We start from the raw sequence: 19,537 nt of genomic DNA, 5'->3' as shown, positions 1-19,537 counted from the left end.
TAAACATACTCCAATAATTCGATTTTTTTCCATGTGGGGCCAAAACCATGTTCTTTTCACACACATACACACACTAACTTCGCTTTCAAACCCCTCTTAAAATTTCTCTCTCATCAAATCTACTTTTCCGCTTAATTTCTTTGTTTACTTTTGGCTACAATTTCATAATCTAAAACGTTTCTAATTTATATTCCCATTTGCAGTGAGCGTAACGCAAGAACGCAATACCTCTTCTCCCTCCGTCCCTTCCCCTTCTCTCTCTTCTACTTCACTCCCTCTCTCTCTTTCTCTAAAACACCCCACCTTTTGTCTTCCACGATGAAGCTGTTATAAACAGAACTAATCATTCCTTTTTCTGCCTCACAAAAAGAGAGGAAAATAAGTTTGTTGATGATGATGTCGTGAATCGTGAATGATTATTGTGTTTTATTAATTTGGGGGAGAGATGGGATCGTGTGTTTCGGTGCACAAGGACTCGGATTCTTTAACGAAGCTCCGTTTCTCAATCGGGTCGAAAAATGAGATCCCTTCGCCGGTCAAAGAGAAGCCAATCGCGGTCAACGCCGCGGCTGCGGTCACCTCGCTACGGTCACCCGCCCGTTATTCTAGCATAGGTGGGTGACGTCGTCTTTATTTTCATGCTCTCTGATAATTATTTATCCACCGGCAATTTCTTTTTTAATTGTTTTTATTGATAAAATTACTAAGCTGTCATGTTCTGTTTAAAGTCACCAATCATGCATCTTTCTGTTTGTAAACACTTTTATTTTTCCGGGTGGTCGTAAAGTTAGTTACATGATCTTTTTTCTTTTTTGCCTTTTAAAATTTATGAAAAAAATGAGCCTTTTGTTTTTATTAGCACGGTTGAATAAATAGCTAGACAAATGAATTTCTTAACATATATGCTATCTATATGTTTTGTACTACTATATTCTACTTAAGATAAAGATATACTCCCTCTAATGGACAGATCCAGGAATGTAAATGGAAGGGGCAAAAGTATATGTATAGGAAATTTGAGAATTTAAAAAGGGGCAAATATAAACAAATTTTAAATTTTTTGCAAAATTATTAAATTAAATAGTATATATCAATATATTTGAGGAGGGGTATTTGCCCCACCTAGTAATACATTACATCCGTCCCTGTCCCTCCGTCCACGATTTAAAGAACTCTTTTGCCATTTTGGTTTGTCCACGATTTATAGAACCATTTACTTATTCCATTTTTAGCATGCGGATCCCAAATCCCGCCAACTTTTTACACTCACAATCTAATATAAAACTAATACTTTAAATGAGTCTCACATTCCACTCACTCCCTCTCTATAATTTTCTTCACAAAGTTAAATAATTTCTTAAAACCCGTGATGAGTCAAAATGACTCTTCAAATGGTGGTGGTATTAATCACGGCGAAAACATTTGAAATATTATAAAGGCGTCTACATTGAAATCTTTATGTATTTTTCATGGAAAAGTTGCTATTGATATTTACTATTTCTATATATTGAATATATTATTTCAATGACCCTTTCTATTTTGTTTTATGGGTTAGATTCAAAGGCTACTCTAATTTAATGAGAGATCGTTCAAGACAAATTTTGTATGATGTGAACATAGCATTTGTTGCTAGAGGCCATGCCTGTCTACATTAGGTTCACGTGGAAAGGCCTAATTTCCCATAACTTTATATGCATAACGCATTAATTAATTTCTACCTATAAAACGAATTCATTAATTATTTTTGAGTTATACACCCTCACGCATGCTCTAGGTTCTGTGGAGCGACTAGTTATTCTTCATCATATCTAAAATAGGAGATTGAAATGTTTTGATTTGAGCTAAATCTATCAAGAAGATGATTGACTTCTTGTTTTAAAAAATTGACTGAGTCTCGATTTTCAACTTATCTTGGTATCATTTTTTTGCTACTATGAAGATCAAATTGCTAGAATGATCCATGTTTATCGCTGTGTTGTTCTAAGACGTGTCTCGATTTTTGCAGGTAGCAAAGATGAAGCCTTCTTCGACTCCCAACCATGGTTGGAATCGGACTGTGAAGATGACTTCTTAAGTGTTAATGGTGGTAAGAAACCTACCCAACAAGCAAAATACATTTTACTTTTATTAGAATTTTGTGCGTACTTAGTGATAATGATACGAGAATAGGACACTAGTCTACCATTTTTTATTCAAAATTAAGTGAAATAGATAACACTTTGAATGGCTTTATGGCCTTTTATTACCGGTTGCCAGTTTTAAGTATGAAATAAATTTGTGTTCACATCTACATTAATTTTAAAGTGTATATTGTTCATACAACTACTAGTAGTTAAAACCACCTAAAATCATTGATTAAAAAATGGGGTAGGAATAAGTTATAAATCCACATTTAAGTGGATGGTCTTCCTCTCATCCTTTCCCCTTAAGGCCAACAATAATAGAAATTATAAACAGCCGATAGTATTGATATTCATTTATTCTCATTTATGCCTATTACTAGGTGTAGTCTTCATTTAGAATTACAAATATGCCGTTGAAATATGAAATTAAATCCAAACAAAGAAGTTTTAATAAATTTAATACTATTAAAATGGGCCGGTAGCGTAAACATTTTTTGGTTGGGAAAGCCAATATCCAGCCCAATTTTCCATAGGTAGGTGGCCCGGCCCAAGTACAACTTTCTTCTTGTACTATTCTTTGCATAAAGTTTTAATTAATTGTATGTTATTATGCTTGTTTGGTGTGCATAAATTAAAAAAAAAACTGATTGTATAGATAAATAAAGATGGTACTTAATGCGCTAGCCTTAAATGGTTATGAATTTCGATAACCTAGCACAAATTAATTAGTAAGATACTTTATTTCCAACCAATAGGTTAGAGAGTGAAGTCATCTCGGTTGTGTTAAAGTGAATCTAAAATTTGATTATGAATTTGGATTGCAGATTTCTCGTCATCACGGGGAAATACTCCGGTCCATCCCAACTCCTCATTGGTAAATAAGTTGTCATCGGAGGAGGCCAGAGATTCCATAGTGGAATCGCCTCCTTCGGATAAGAAGAAACGACTCTCAGAACTCTTCAAAGAGGAACAATACGATGAGGCTCCAACAACCACTACCCTTGCCCAACAACTCAAGTCTACTAGTGGGACTCCGGACTTCTCGGGAGGGGGGAGTAGCGAACAGGCTACCCCGGTTGGGGAAGAGAACAAGTCATCGAGGTCTACGCAATGTTGCCTTCCCATATTGCTCTCAAGTGGAAGCATGAACGAGAGAAGGCGGTCCAGCCATGTTCCTAATGGTGGCTGATGCTCATGATCCTATTTTAAATTATCTTTGTTTGATAAAGTATGAAATGTATATCTGAAACTTGTGTTTCATGCAAAAGTGAGTAGTGACAATCTTGTCCGATATATACAAAGTCCCGGTTGGCTGAACTTTGTTGGATCTATGTTACGTTATAAATGAAGTACTAGATGGAATATCAAATAATAATTGATTTGGTTTTTTCTATTTTTTTTATATGGCTTCAAATCATGAAACAACATACGTTTATTGAAGTCATCGAAATTTGAGGTCAATCGAAACGGAATTTCGTGTTTATAATTCATGATATGAGTGGGCCCATATTGGAGAGAGGTTAGTAATAGATTGAGTGGAGTGGAGTGGAGTGGAGTGGAGTGGAGTGGAGTGGATTGGATTGGTCCCTCCCCCGTGTAAATTGCTCTGGTTATTGGTATTACCAATTTTAGGATTAATCCCATAATCCTCCAAATTACTATGATTTTTTTTTTGTATATGATGATGTATCAGTAGGAAGTGTTGTGTGTATTACAAAAACTAAAATGTTTTGATTGATAGTTTTTATTTTTCTAATTCTGTGCACGAAAACTACTAGGCTTTGTGATATTATAGAATTTGAGGGCATCAAATTGGCCTTTAAGTTTAGATTTAATATTTGGTGTTTCAATATTTGGATTTTAAAATGAAATAATATCCTCCCAATTCACAATCACATACACCAACACCCACATTGCACACATACAACATATACTGTACATATTGCTCACAGGAAAGACAACACACCATTTATATATTCCCTCCGTTCCTTCGTAGTTGAGTAATTTCCATAGTAAAAGGGGGAGTTGTTTTTTTTACCAAAAATAGAAATGACTCAATTAATTTGGAACTTTCCAAAATAGAAAAATGACTCTATTAACATGGAACAGAGGGAGTAACTCTTATGTGAATTGATCGAATACATTTCTCCTAAGAGCATCATTAACCCTAGCTCGGATCCAGGCCCCAAGTTCCCTCTACGTCATCATTCCCCTAATTTTCAGGGCCAGGCCACAACTCTCATAACCCTGCAGGCCACATCACACCCGTCCCTGCCATTAACATTGTGGGCCGGACCACACTTAGGTTCCGGCTCGCAGCCTGGTGCGTTGGGGGGGGGGGGGGATGGGTCTGGGCCGCGCCTGGGTCCCGGCCCGCAGCGTTAACAGATGGGGCATGTAGGATTATGGAAGTTGTGGCCTGTACCCTGAAAATTTGGGGAATGATGACACGTGAAACTAGACAATATGTAGCACCTACTGCTTAGATTAGTGACGACAGTCAACTAAATTCAGCCTCTGTGTGAGAAAAATACATAAAAATAATAATTATATGCAAGCAGCCACTTTTGTCTTTGATGGCAAGGTTAGCTTCATTTCAAAGCCAAGTCTTGAAACTCATACAAGAATTTGCTTAACAATCAAGTTCAATTATTCCTAAACCACCAAAATGATAGAGCATGCTTCTAGAATTATATATAGACAACATCTAATCACTTAAAAATGAAGTTTGATAAATATGGTAATGCATCAACAATTAACTATCTATAGTTCTTTCAAAGTGCAAGATTTATTCCAAGAAAAAAAGTATAGAAAAGAATGAGAGTTTGTTCCAGAGTAAATAGACACACGAACCCAAATCAAGATTGAGAATACGTAAAACATCAAGTTAATCAACTATTACTCCTATATGCTAATATTTTGTCATGTTCACACTTATGATCAAATATAAATTTATTTGCAACTTGTAGATATTAGCACTTAAATTACATATATAAATAGTGACATTTAATCTTTTACTATCTAATTAAAAATGACAAGATTGATAGTGTGATATGTTATTCAAACAAAATATAAAAATTTTGTGGAGACACACGATCATATCCAAAATTATACTATCCAAGAACATATTAGTAATTACATATGCCAATAAAATTACAGATGTATCATTACCATTTACAATATGTGATCGAATTCGAATTTTAACTCATTCATCTTACACATTTTTTATAGGGCTATAAATGCATGAACAACTTTTTCTGGTTTTTCCCCTAAATTTTATTTTTTGAATGTAAATACATGAACTTTAGTTTTTTCCAGTTTTTTCCCAAAACAAAAAATCGAAACTGATGTGGCAAATTATTATTTATGTGGCAATCAAAACTACATCGTTTTGATTTAATTAAGTTTTAAAAAAATTTAATGAATTTCCATGTCATCATCTTCCCCACCTATCTTTCTCCTTTCTTTTATTCTTTTGTTCATCGCTCTTTCCAAATTTGTAATTAAGCATGTGGAGAAATGCTCCAATCTCTAAATCCGCACAAGCCAAGCCATCAGTCAATACTTTCACCACATCAGATATCGAGGCCGAATTAAGAGATTAAACACTAAATTAGTTTAATTTTTGAAAGAAAATTGGAGAATTGGAGTTTGATTGCTATGGATTGTGACAATGATTGGACTCTACACATGGAAGTTCTATGCCTACAAATAAAAGAATGTTTCGAGATGTTGGGGTTTCTTCTCATACAAAACTGTTAAGAGCTTTGAAATTTTATCCGAAAGATTATTTTTTCGGGTTTTAGAATTGGGGCATTTAAGAGTGAACTACATAAAATGTCTCTGACGTTTCCATTTGTTTCACTCCAGACCCCTGACTAAAAAAAATATCGCCACAAGTCTCTGGCCTAAAAGGGCATTATGGTCATACCACATGGATTCTGCAGTGGCGGCCTGTGCTCTGCAGTGGCTGCCTGCAACCCTGGCGTGATTTGACGGTCGTGCGTCAGCCGTCAGTTATGATGGGTGCGTCAGCGGCGGTTCGTATGCAGTTCGACCACACATACACGCCACGTATACAGAACTCCAGTTGTGATTTATCAAATAACTTTAAAACGCGCGCTGGATCCTCAAGCGCATCGTCGTCACGAAATTGATTCAGTTTGTGATTCAAGGCTCCAGAAATTGATTTTTTTGTGAATTTTTTTTACTGTTTTGGTTTGATTTTTTATTGTCCGATTATTGTTCTCCTTAACAGGGGATGCACCTGGAAAGTTTTCAGTTGCTTTCCATCATGGTTCTTCAATACCAACGATGAGAAAAAGTATGTTGGTGGGTATTTGACATACTTCGATTTCTGTAACATAAACCATTTCGAGCTCATTGACCTCTCGAGCATGGTGTTAAAGTTGAAGTATGATAGGAAGATGATATGTGAGTTCTATTATTGTGATCCAAAGTACAGTCATGACTGCACGAAGGTTTTAATCGACGGCCCGTTGTTTCCCATTGTTGAGGATACACATCTGAAGGATTTCCTCAAAGTGGCGTCTACTACGACTAAGTTAGTTCACATCTATGTTGTGGAGATAGCCAGGGCTGACGCTATATTGAAAAAAATGAAGGATGAAGCGCAAGAGCTTCTCAGATTCAGGGCGTCTAAACCCCCAGGAGTCATTATTGAAGAGATTGAAGAAACTGAACCGAATGTGCCAAAGCAAAAGCCTAGACCGATGAGGAGGCAGCGGGGTCAGTTTCAAGGGCATCGGAATAAGCCTTTAATGATTGGCTGGTATGATAGGGATGTAGAGTTCGAGGAATATCTTACGAAGAGTTTAGACGATGATCTTGCTAAGAGGAAGAGGGACGCAAAGATAACTAGTCAAAATTTGGCGAATGCATTTGAAGAGGCATCATCCGAATCAGTACCAACCGAAGCCTCGGTCTCTGAGGTTGGAGAAGTATCAGTAGCAGCACCCGACGTTGAATGTATAGCAGAAGTTGGAGGAGGATATGTTGGAGAAGTAGGAGAAGTTGGAGGTGCAGACTCCCATGCACACGTACTAGAGGTAATGAGTTGTGATTTACAAAATTGATTTAGTACCTCATTTGTGATTTTGTATACATTTTGTGTATCTCATTTGTGTACATTTGGTGTACCTCATTTGTGATTTAGTCCCTCATTTGTGATTTTGTGTATTGCAGGATGTAGCTAGACCTTCATCTGTGGACCATTCCAATCAGATTGGTCCAAGTGTCCATGTCGATGAACCTGCAACTGAGTCTGAATCTGTAGTTCACCAACCAGATTCGGACAGGGCAAGAGCATTTGCAGATGAAGACGTGTACCGACAGGTAATGGATGGTTGTTGTCAACCACAACCGGACATACGGGTAGACAATGATATCTTTCCAATCATTGAGGACATTACCCATGAATTGTTCATGTTCGAAGCTGACACGCAAGTGCAAGAGTTAGCTCCAGCTGAAGCAGCGTGTGAAGAACCAGTACCAGTGGTAGGAGATGTACCCCATCAGGTGGCGGAAGATGTTTATTGTCCGTCGTTCGATTATGTTCCCGACGGATGTCATCTTCATAACGAGGGAAGTACTGACGATGATGATGCTGATGAGGTCGGCCATTTTATCTCGTTGGCCAACATGTGTCGTGATGAACAAATGTTTACCTCTTATTACGAGTCGTTATGTCGGCAACAACACCCGGAACAGGAGGCGGGACAACAAGGGAGTGCGGAGCCAGAGACCGACGCACAAGGGTCTGGACAGCAGCCTGGTGAAGGCAGTGGAGGGTCCAAGAAAAGGCGAAAGTTCTCCCATGTTGTTGAGGAAAGGAACTCGTCAGATACAAACCCTCTATACGAGCAAGAGACAGTTGATGAGCTACAAGATCTCCAAGATCTAGAGGATTTGGAAGGCTTGCGTAGAAAGGGTATCAAGTACACCCCCTTCAAGCTGACAAATGAGCTTCCAAATTAGAAGCCTGGTGATGTTTTTAAGGATAGAGATTTCTTCTATAAGGTCATTCGCCAGTGCGCGATAATGACCAGACGCCGTGTAGATGTATCCAAGAATGATGGCAAAAGACTTCGTGCCATTTGTAAAGGAAAGTCATGTGAATGGTATGTTTATGCAAGGAAGATCGAAACCCACAACAATACCGATTTTGTGGTAGTGAATATGCACAGAGATCATGCTCACACATGCTCTCAAGTGTTGGAGCAGAGATGGCTGACGTCCAAGTGGCTAGCTGAGCGTTACATGGAGAAAATCAAAGCAAATCCCCACATCCCATTGGTGGCTATACGGCAGTGTGTGGATGAGGAGTTCGGGCTCAAAGTTGGCAGGAAGAATGCGTATCGCGCAAGAGACAGTGCATTAGAATGTATTTTTGGTAAGGCGGGACTCCAATATCGGAGACTGTTCGACTACAAAGCTGAATTGGAACGGACACACGTTGACTCTAGTGTGCATATACACTACGAGAACTTAAGGGATACTGAAGCTGTGGGCCCGAGATTCTTGTGGTTTTATAGTTGCCTCAGGCCATTGAAAAAAGGTTGGATGTTTTTTTGCCGTCCGATTATCTTCTTGGATGCCTGTTTCTTACGAGGTATGTACAGATGCCAACTTATGATGGCCTTGGGAATTGATCCAAACAACGGTTGGTGGCCTATTGCGTGGGCAGTGACTGAGGCTAAGAGCTATGAGTAGTGGAAATGGTTCCTCGGCTATCTGGCAGAGGACATCCACTTACAGGAGAATGCCCCAAGATTTGTCTTCATGTCTGATCAGCAAAAGGTACGAGTAATGTGATTTCAGTAAAACGTGTATACTTTAATTGTGATTTTTTAAATAATACTACTTCAGTTGTGATTTGGCCTATAAGAGTAGTAGTTCGAGTGTGATTATAGATTTTCTATTGTGTTGTGGCTTATACATGTAATAATGGGTGTTGTGTTACGTGCATTTGGTAGGGTCTTGCAAAAGCCATCCTTGAGGATTTCCCACAGAGCGAGCATCGCTTCTGTGTGCATCACATATACAACAACTTCAAGAAGAGATTCATTGGGGAGAATTTTAAGGAGATATTGTGGGAGCTTGCGTCGAGTACAACCCACGAACAGTATGTGGAGCGGATGGATGCACTGCGGATTATACATCCCCAAGTACATCAATACCTACTCGGTGTTGCTCCTAAAGAAAAATGGGTAAAGGCTTATTTCTCTCCGCATGTTTGTTGCGATGTTATCCTCAACAATATTTGCTCGCGAGTTGGCCATTATCACCATGTTGGAGGAGATCCGGACAAGTCAAATGGAGAGGATACAGATTAGAGGCCAGTGGATCAAGACATACGATCACACACTGCCGCCCGTTATTAAAGAGATAGTGGATAAGTTGTTCGTGAGGGCTTCTTCTTGGAGATCAACATGGAACGGAGAGGATTCGTACCAAGTGTCGGGACCGTCAGGCCAATACGTAGTGAACATGCGTGAATTTACTTGCTCTTGCAGAGTATGGCAGCTGACTGGGATCCCATACACTCACGCCATCTCTACAATCAACAAGATTGGGAAGGATGTAGCAGACTATGTCTCCCGCTATTATTTGCGGTCCACAATGACGCTTCTGTACGAGAATGTCCTCTACCCAATCAATGAGATGGATAATTGGCCGAAGACTTCTGAAGTTGGATTTGAACTGGCACCCCCGAGGACAAAGCAACAACGTGGACGACCAAAGAAACTGAGGCGTGAAGAACCCCAGGTTCGTCATCACGCGAATGGATCTGAGTCACTACGACGAACCTTTGTACTCAGATGTCGTCGGTGCGGACAAGATGGGCATAACCGAAGAACATGCACTAATGATCCCCGTGTAGATGCTCGAACCGAAGTTGGACAGAGTTCATAGCCCAGTGAGCCTAGTGAGCCACCCACAACCGATGGAGGTGACAGGACTGAGTCGTCTAACGTGATTCAAGATGAAGAGGTATTATTCATTACAATTATATGACCGACGTGTGCTAGGTCGACGAGAACGACCTAGCACACGTCAGTCTACGCGGTCAACCCAGGAGGTAGTTGTCAAGATCACTTTTCATTTCATAAACATTGCAAGTCAATTTGACCATTTTGTTATTTGTTGTAGACCAATCCCACTGGTACAAGGCCTAACACACATCGGTCTACGCGGTCAAGCCAGGAGGTAGTATTCAAGATCAATATTTCACTTTTCATTTCCTAAAAATCCAGTCAATCTGACCGGTTTGTTGTTTTTGTAGACCAATCCCACTGTTCCAAGGCCTAGCACACGTCGGACCAGGACTCGGCCGCAACGCTGTGGCCGTCGAGGGGATCAGGATTGGATACGCGAGGTGGTCAAGTTTGGGAACCTTAAAAGCAGAGATAACCATGTTGGTTTTTGTTTGTGTCTTGTAAACAATGGTATCTTGAAGCCTTTTTGTCTAACATTAATCAGATATTACCTACTATGCTTGTTAGGGATCATCATGGGAAGACACTTGTATTTACTATGCATGTTAGGGATCAAACATTATGACTATGTTTTTGTTTTGTCTATGCTATATGAGAAGGCCCTTGCATTGCATATTTTAACTTTGTACGTAGGGTGGTATTTCACAAAAAGTTTTGTACGTCGGGTGTTATTCAACCAAAAGTTTTGTACGCAAGGTGGTATTTCACCAGAAGATGCGTACTTCAGTTGTGATTATAAAACTAAAACTTCAAAGTGTTAGTTTGATGTACCTATGCGGGAACTTCATTCGTCAGTGTGAAACTTCATTCGTATACAATAATTAAAGTGTCACTTATTCACCTCGTATACTTACAGTGGAACTTCAAATATTTAGTACCAAAAAATCCCCTCTTATTGCTTGAAGAAAAAAAGTGTTACCATTACATTAAGAAAATAATTACATTGCATAAAAACAATATTACAATCTTCAGATTTCAGGACATTTTTTTAAGTTCTAACAATTTCTAAATTAAGACGTGCACACTCCTCAGTCTTCATGCTCAATTTTAACTTCAGATCCTCACATTCGTCACTTTTCATGCGCAATTTATCTTCAAGAACACCTTCTACAATATTCTTGCAACGGAGTTGTTCTTCAAACCTGTCTCGTTCGAGCTTGATTCTTTGATAGTAAGTGTCTTGGCTTGGCGATAGACCCGCATCAAACCAACGGAAGAATCTGCAATCTTCTTCTTTCTATATTGGACAACGATAGTAACGTCGTCCAGGATTAGCAGCCGTCCTAGATGTCACAAGCTCAACCTCGAGATCGTGATTACAAATTACAATCTGTGGACGAGGCCACTCCCAATTGAAGCTTGCTAGAACGAGCTGAATTGGAAATTAAAACCCAAACATATTAAAAACTTATACGTCATTATTTATGAAATTAAATTCCCAAAAAAATTGCACGACACAGCCTAACACACATAACCCCTAAATTGAATACAACTAGATTCAGCTGCAAAATCCACCAAAATTCAGCTACAAAAACCACCCAAATGGGTCAGAGTGCAAGTTTGCGATCTCAAGCTCAACTATACAGAATGAATTGAAAAATGAGTATACGACGGCAGGGATCACACGCATTAGACGAAAGAAAATGGGAGGATGAATTGAGGTGAGAGAATAGAAAATACTTTCATATCCTTAAAATGTAGAGGGAAGTACACAGATTAATTCGAACATCAACAAAAAAATGCACGATCCAGCCGAATACACATAAACCCTACATTGAATACAACCAAATTCAGCTGTAAATTCCACCAAAAAAAGGACCCAAATCGGTAGGGATAACACGGCGAGAGACAATGGAAGGGCACGAATTTCAGTGCGAGAGAAGAAATTGCCTAAATTGGGATCTTACACTGGGTTAGCTGGAAGAAGAAGATTTGCCTACCGTTGGATGAGGGAGGCCTCGGCATCCGTCGTTTCAGCGAGGTCGTCAAAGCTTTCAGCATCAAGCTCTGGTGGAGATTTCTCGCGCAGGATTCTTTATGGGCGCAGTTCACCATGCGCAAGTATTGTTTCCATGCTGGTCGTGCTTTCATTTCTCCTTACTCTGTGCATGATAGTCCTATATGGCATCGTCTCACTGGTATTAGGGGTCAGGTGCATGGTCTCATTAGGTGGTCCCTCGGTGAAGGGCGGATTAGTTTCTGGGACGACGTGTGGGTCGGGGATCTTCCCCTTAGGACCTATTGTCCGCCTGGGACTGATCTCCCTGCCGCTGAGGTCTCTAGGTTTTGGCGTGATCATACTTGGCATGTTGAAAAACTGCATGATTATTTGGCTTTGTATGGTGTGCCTTTGTATGTGTTGGATTTTATCAGGGCTGTTCCGATCGAGGCGGGCAGGCGGGATGTGATGCGATGGAGCCTCACTGGCGATGGCGAGTTCTCGACTGCCCAGCTTGGGAGCTCATCCGGACACGGTCCCCTAGACATTTTGGACTTCGCATGGTTTGGAATGCTGGGCTGACCCCGACCATCTCTGTCTTCATCTGGCGCCTCCTCCTCCAGAGGGTCCCTGTGGAGTGTTATGTTCATGCCCGCAGTATCTCTCTTGCATCCAAGTGTCTGTGTTGTATCTCTTCTTTTTCAGTTGAGTCGTTTCAGCATTTGTTTGTGTCGAGTCCTCTGGCGAGATCGGTTTGGGATTACTTCGATGGCTGGTTCCCTTACATTAGCACACACATTCACACGTGCACCGATATTGCACTTAGATTAGGTTTTTGGTGGAGGTCCTCTCACAGGGCCACCGCCCTGCACATCAGCTTCATTATTCCCTGTTTGGTATACTGGTTTATTTGGACGGAGAGGAATAGCTGCAAGCACCGCGGTATTTCTTTTCGTTCTTCACATGTTATTTGGCAGGTTGTTCAGCATTTGCGGATCTTGGTGGCGGCGGGTGTGCTAGTCCCCCTTTATTGGCGCGGTTGCACCCCGGCCGTCGACTTCATGCCTTCGATTTCTCCTCACCAGCGAGTTCTACGGTCCCTGCAAGTGCTTTGGCATCCACCCGACGATCCTTGGGTGAAGCTGAACACCGACGGGGCCTTTACTAGCTCGACGGGACAGACATGCGGTGGGGGAGTGGTTCGTGGTTCAGACGGTTCCCTCTTGGGGTCCTTTTGCACGCCCCTCGTAGCTGGGTCGGCCTTCGAGGCGGAGCTCTTAGCTCTTCTTCACGGGCTGACTTTGGCTATGCAGTTCTCATCGCATGTTTGGGTCGAGATGGATGCGGCAGCAGTTGTCGCGGTGTTCACTTCAGGACACGGAGGAGCAGCGGATGTGAGACATCACATGGCTCGCATTCGCACTTTGCTCGCACAGACGCAGTTTATGTTCTCTCACATCTATCGAGAGGGCAACCGGCCAGCCGATTTTTTGGCAGGTAGGGGGGTCCAGACCCCTGCCATCACCTTCTTTGATGCGGATTCAGCGCCTCGGTATTTGAAGTCGCTCGTCAGGATGGACCAGTTGGGCTATCCGAACTTCAGATTCAGATATCGAGATGGATGACTACTTCACATGGTTCGTGGTTTTGATTTATGGTTTTTTGTTTTCCTTTGGAGTTGGCCATCTTTTGGCCATCATCCTTGTTGTTATTTTGGTGTATAACTTTGTTATGTTTATTTTCTCGTTATTTAGATGGTTAGTACCCGGTTTGTGGGGATACCATAGTAGCTTTGTTAGCTCTTGTGATTTGTATCTTTCGTGCGGACTGAGTCACTTTTGGGCTTGGATGATGTATGTTCTTTTGGTGATTTTTGATATATACAGGTTGGGGGTCCGCCTTAACCCCTCGCCGTGATGGTGTTTGAGGAAAAAAAAACAGAGTATACGGCGGTAGAGTTGAAACGACGAAACATGATGGAAGCTTGAATTACAGTGAGAGAAGGAAGAAAAGAAATTAATTTCAAACACTTAAGAATCGATGCACAGTACACGGTATTGGAACGAACCAAATTTGAGTTGACAAAGATGCAGACCTAATGTCTGCAAAAGTGCAGCCTCGGGCAGAGTAGGCCTACACACACCGGTAATATGTCTAAAATGCTCTGCAAGGCATAAGGGTATTGTAGTCTGAAAAATAACTACAAATATACGACATGTGATTATGTTAAAGGCCACATTTTATATAGTTCACTCAATATTTAAATACATCATAAAAATGTAGTTCACTCAATATTTAAATACATCATAAAAGTATGAGGTGGTGACACATCTCACAACCTTTTGTGTTGTTGATGTTACTCCATAATAAAGGTCACATCAAATTCTAGTCGAACAACCCAAACTGAAAACTTTCATTTCTTGGTGGAAAATAACGTCGTATATAGCATATCTTTGGATTGAAGAAACAACTACTAGGTAGAGTTGTATATATAGTTGATGAGATCACATCGTCAGAAGCTATCAAAGAGTAAGAAATATATTAAGATAACATAGATATGGAGACTTCATACAGATTGCTAGTGGTAGTTATTGCTGCAGTTTTTCTCCGACAAGCATTTGCGACGAAACATACTGTCGGAGGAAGCCAAGGTTGGGATGAATCCACCGATTTCGACTCTTGGTCTTCTGCTCAAACCTTCAAAGTTGGAGACGAACTCGGTAATACTAATATTATTGCATTAGTATTTACCTTATATTAAACTAACATTTTTTTTGTAATTTTACTAGTTGATTAATACAAACTTATTATTGTTTGGCATATTTAATTCATGTTAAAATTATTTATGATAACGAATTTCACTAAATTAACTAGAAATAATTTTACGATGCAGAGTTCAAATATAGTCCGTTGCACAACGTGGCCGAACTACCTAGTGAAAGCGCGTTCAAGCAATGCGACGTTAGCGCTGCGTCGAATTCTTTAAGCGGTGGCGACAGCAAAGTGAAGCTAACCAAGGCCAGTACACGTTACTTTGCGTGCGGTACATCCGGCCATTGCGAGCAGGGGATGAAGGTCAAGATCACGACCGTGGCGGCCGATGGCTCGCCTTCGTCTCCCACTGGCAGCTCAACCACTCCGGCAGCGACCACCGGTTCCACCTCCGCCGCCGGGCCACGCCACCAACTCCTTAGCTTCTTTGGCTTGATGGTGTTCGTCGCGATATTCTTCGTGTAGAAAATACGTAGCTAATAAGAAGAATCGACTATAATTTTGTTTGCGGTTGTGGTGAAGGTTTTATTATTATCATCATCCTTTTATTATTTTCGGTTTCCCAGCTATTATTGAGTCGGCATTTATTTGTAGAACGATGTAAATTTTGATTCTTGATTATTATATTTCATATAAACGATTGTTGGTATGTCTAATAATTTTGATTGGACTAATTTTAAATTGTAATTCAAACTTTGACTTTTTATACACTATTTTTAGTCTAAAAATGTACTCCTAGGTTATTTTGTGTTGGGAGAATTTGATCCATGCCAACTTCAGTTGACTGACATTTTGATGTGAGTTGTTAAATAAATAATGTAAATACGTACATGTTATATGTATATGTAGTATGTTTTGCGGTTTGTAAGGTGTCGACCTAAATACAGTTTTTAATGTGCTTGCTATTTGAAATTGATTGCGGAGAAAATAAGTGTCCACCTAAATATTGCAATATTTAAATCGTTCAATGATGCGAGATAATAATAATTAAGGATGAAACATACTATGTTATAAACTTTGGAGTATTTTTTATGAGAAGCAAGTGTATTTAGTTTTGATAAGTAGGCATTTATATTAACGTCTTATTAGCACAATAAGCCATTTTAAAAGTTCTTCAAAAGAAGAGCCCAGAAGGAACTAATTACAAATAAGAAAACTGAAGGTTGTTTAATTATATAAAGGGATATCGGCACCTAATATCATGAAACTTTAAAAAAAATGGGTTTTCCCACGAATTTTGAAATTGGCAAATAAAATCACGAACTTTACCTTGAGTTTGTTATTTTCCACCAATGAAAAAATTCCGGCAAATAATATCATTTTTTTCATAACTTCTCGACAACATCTTCAAGAGTTTCAAGATTTTCAATCTTTGAGAATAGTTTTTCTTGAACCACACCCTCCAAATTTGTTCTTCAATCTATTAATATAACCTAAATTTTTTCATTGGTGGAAAATAACAAACTCGGGATAAAGTTCGTTATATTATTTGCCAATTTTAAAGTTCATGGGAAAAACCTAACTTTTTAAAAACTCAATGATATTAGCGGTCAATATCCCTTATATAAAATGAGTAGTTATTGTAGTAGAAAGTAAAATAATTAATGAAAATTCAAATGCAGAAAGCAAAAAACGACAATCCCTAAAATGAGCAGTTATTGTAGTAGAAAGTAAAATAATTAATGAAAATTCAAATGCAGAAAGCAAAAAACGACAATTTGTATCGTTTTGATCATATCCATTCACATAATAATCCTAGGCATCCGTTCAAAGACATAAAGGCAAAAAGTACAAATGTACTTTTGATTTTTTCAATCATCATAAAAGTATAAATTAATCCTAATCTTTCGTTCAAATGCAAAAATACAAATTATGTCCTTTTGATCTTAGTCGTTGGTCATAAAAGTACGAATTATTTATAAACACATGTTAAAGTTTAGAGAACTACATTCATATCTTCAAGTATAAGAGCTCACAACATCATAATTTCCATCTTCAACTTTTTATTAGAAAATATCTTTTTCATAAAGAAAGATATGCAAATAAGGAAGGCACCATTTATATAAAGTTTATATGCAAATTTCGCAAGACTCAATCATATAGAGATATGTCAATCATCACAACATTTTTAGAAACGTTTGCATGATTTATTCAACGAAGATAGAGACCCGACTTCGCCAAAACCCACACAAAGTTCTATGCAGGCTCGTATTCAAACCATCGAGAAAGCAATAAAAAAATTTCATGAAAGTGTATATCATATGAGAATTTTCTCAGTAAAATTTCTTTGATGTTTCTCGATGGTTTGAATACAAGCATGTAAAGATCTTTTTGTGTGTTCTGACTAAGTTTGAGTTTTTATATTTGTTGAATGCATTTCCACACACTTCAAGAATTGATGTGATGATTGACACGTCCCTATAGTCAAGTATTGTGAAATTTGTATATAAACTTCACATGAAAAGACGTCGTCTTCGTCATTTGCATAGTTTTTTTTGTGAGAAGACATTTTGTTGGAAAGAAATCAAGGAAGAATCAGATCACAAGCAAATAATCACGAAGATATGAAATTGGTTGTGATTAGTAAATTACCGTGTAATAAGGCAATTAGAATTAGGATAAATCTTACCTTAATTTGTATAGTCTCTCTACTATATAGAAGAATGTAAATCATGGAACAATTCAAATTGAATACAAATAAACGCCTTTCAACATGGCATCAGAGCAAAGGCTCAGAAACAAGTTCATCACAGCCTAAATATACCTCTCTCGACCTAAGGCAGAATTAAGCCATGGCCGACGACGACAAACCCAAAATCCCAGACGACAACAAGCTGAGAGTCAGCAAGAATGTAACAGTTGCCGTAAAGCTCAACGGATCGAACTATTCGATATGGGCACGGCTAATGAAGATCCAGATTGGGAGTAGAAGGGTATTCCACCACATCAACGGCAATCCGCCACCACCCGAACCAGGGGCGACAGACTACACGGAGTGGGAGGAGACGGATCTAATAGTCTTCTCATGGATCCTAGACAACATCGATACCGGCAACGTCATCGATTTTGCTCATCACCAAACGGCAGAGGCGTTGTGGAAAAGCCTAGCCGTGACATTCGAAAGCACATCCGACCCCTTCTTACTCTTCGACCTGGAGGAAAAGGCAGAGAATGTCAAGCAAGGAGAACAAAGCCTGGAGACATATTGGCGGCACTTACATGGGACGTGGATAGATGTAGATCGGTGCCAAGAACAGCCGGTCACATGTTGTGACAAGGGAGTAGGTCAATTCCGAAAGTACGTTGAAACACAGCGGTTATTCAAATTCTTAACCTGCCTGAACCCAAGATATGATCAGATGAAGCGTGAAGTACTCAAAGATAAACTGTGGCCCTCAGCCGAGGTCGCGTACGGATGGATTAAGAGGGAGACCGCCCGACTCAGAATCATGCCGGCAACCACCATCGAACCCACCATCGCAACCAACGACACATCATCATCATCGGGTGGGATTGGGCTCGAATTTGCAGCCCGCAACCAGCAGCGGAGTGGACAGCAGCCACCGCACCGAATCGGAACACCGACCGCTCCAAACCGCCGGCCGTTCAAACCGGACAAATCAAAATTATGGTGCTCACACTGTGGGAAGCACAAGCATACTAAGGAGTCGTGCTTCTTACTCGTCGGATTCCCATAATGGTGGGACGAAAATCAAAGGCCAAGGCGAAGCTAGCGATCGGTGTAACCGAAAACGGAGGGGGTCTGTTTCCGACGACCGGAGCGGGCAACCAGGAAGCCGCCGACGCTCACGGAAGACAGGAGAATCGGGCCGGCGCGATTGGAGAAGCGGCAGTCGCCGATTTCAGAAAGAGCGGCGGATCCGTTGGAGGTAACGGGTTAGGGGTGTTTAACCCTAATCCTCATTTGTCATTTACAGATTACACCCCCAATTCCATAAAATTTCAGAAATTACCCCATCCTACATCCTCTGTTACACATAAGTCCTCCATATCCGATAAATTGCATAATATACCCCAGAATGATGTTACTATGCAATTGAGTCCTAAAAAACTGAAAATACAAATATTGACTCCTCAATTTTGAAAAATTCATTTATTAGCCCTAATTACTTTGCACCCCTTGAAAATACTCATATTGTGTGCATGGCGAAAAAATCACAGGGTAATACTGGAAGTGAGTGGATATTTGACTGTGGGGCCACGGATACTATGACTTATGATAAGAAAGATTTCTCTGTTTTTAATGGGGCAACCAAAAGCCAAATTCAAACCGCTGATGGCGAATTTACATCTGTGCATGGAAGTGGAACTATTGAAATATCTCCAAGTCTGAAACTTAAGAATTGTCTATATGTGCCAAAATTGTCTCACAAATTGATGTCTATTAGTCACGTGACTAAAGAACTGAATTGTACTCTATTGATGCACCCAAACTTCTGTGTGTTACAGGATATCAGGACGAGGAGGATAATTAGGCGTGGCACTGAGCGTCAAGGACTCTATTATGTGGACGAGATAGCTCACCAAGGTGGCGCCGCGATGCTTGCTCACGGATCTGCTAATAGAGAAGCTTGGTTGTGGCACCGAAGATTGGGTCATCCGTCTGCGGGTTATTTTAAATTGCTTTTTCCAAAATTTTCGCATCTGAATGACATTTCTTGTAA

At 39.9% G+C, this 19,537-nt stretch overlaps 3 protein-coding genes across 3 annotated transcripts; all 3 read left to right on the top strand.

The window, feature by feature from the left end:
• Positions 1–121: 121 nt before the first annotated feature.
• LOC121762682 (uncharacterized protein At3g27210-like) lies at positions 122–3,518 on the top strand. Its single transcript, XM_042158641.1, has 3 exons — positions 122–614; positions 2,006–2,086; positions 2,948–3,518. The coding sequence occupies exons 1-3, from the start codon at positions 446–448 to the stop codon at positions 3,310–3,312; spliced, it is 615 nt and encodes a 204-aa protein (XP_042014575.1). The 5' UTR covers positions 122–445; the 3' UTR covers positions 3,313–3,518.
• A 4,665-nt stretch (positions 3,519–8,183) lies between these two features.
• LOC121760399 lies at positions 8,184–10,122 on the top strand. The gene is made up of 5 exons (XM_042156076.1): positions 8,184–8,700; positions 8,884–8,942; positions 9,119–9,267; positions 9,359–9,911; positions 10,027–10,122. The coding sequence occupies exons 1-5, from the start codon at positions 8,184–8,186 to the stop codon at positions 10,120–10,122; spliced, it is 1,374 nt and encodes a 457-aa protein (XP_042012010.1).
• A 4,473-nt stretch (positions 10,123–14,595) lies between these two features.
• LOC121761183 (mavicyanin-like) lies at positions 14,596–15,508 on the top strand. Its single transcript, XM_042156789.1, has 2 exons — positions 14,596–14,800; positions 14,974–15,508. Exons 1-2 carry the CDS (start codon positions 14,638–14,640, stop codon positions 15,315–15,317), a joined length of 507 nt encoding a protein of 168 aa, XP_042012723.1. The 5' UTR covers positions 14,596–14,637; the 3' UTR covers positions 15,318–15,508.
• The last annotated feature ends 4,029 nt before the right edge of the window (positions 15,509–19,537 follow it).

Source organism: Salvia splendens, chromosome 13, assembly GCF_004379255.2.
Source record: "Salvia splendens isolate huo1 chromosome 13, SspV2, whole genome shotgun sequence".
In the NCBI taxonomy this organism is placed as follows: Eukaryota; Viridiplantae; Streptophyta; class Magnoliopsida; order Lamiales; family Lamiaceae; genus Salvia; species Salvia splendens.
Note: the sequence above shows the minus strand (reverse complement) of the source record. Positions and strands in the feature narration are given on the sequence as shown.

Excerpts from the sequence above, each read along its gene's own strand:
- LOC121762682 (XM_042158641.1), top strand. The coding sequence starts at position 446 with ATGGGATCGTGTGTTTCGGTGCACAAGGACTCGGATTCTTTAACGAAG. Across the intron at positions 615-2,005 it reads CGCCCGTTATTCTAGCATAG|GTAGCAAAGATGAAGCCTTC; the intron begins GTGGGTGACGTC and ends CGATTTTTGCAG. Across the intron at positions 2,087-2,947 it reads CTTCTTAAGTGTTAATGGTG|ATTTCTCGTCATCACGGGGA; the intron begins GTAAGAAACCTA and ends TTTGGATTGCAG.
- LOC121760399 (XM_042156076.1), top strand. The coding sequence starts at position 8,184 with ATGACCAGACGCCGTGTAGATGTATCCAAGAATGATGGCAAAAGACTT. Across the intron at positions 9,268-9,358 it reads TCGAGTACAACCCACGAACA|GCTTATTTCTCTCCGCATGT; the intron begins GTATGTGGAGCG and ends AAATGGGTAAAG. Across the intron at positions 9,912-10,026 it reads TGAGGCGTGAAGAACCCCAG|ATGCTCGAACCGAAGTTGGA; the intron begins GTTCGTCATCAC and ends ATCCCCGTGTAG.
- LOC121761183 (XM_042156789.1), top strand. The coding sequence starts at position 14,638 with ATGGAGACTTCATACAGATTGCTAGTGGTAGTTATTGCTGCAGTTTTT. Across the intron at positions 14,801-14,973 it reads CAAAGTTGGAGACGAACTCG|AGTTCAAATATAGTCCGTTG; the intron begins GTAATACTAATA and ends TTTACGATGCAG.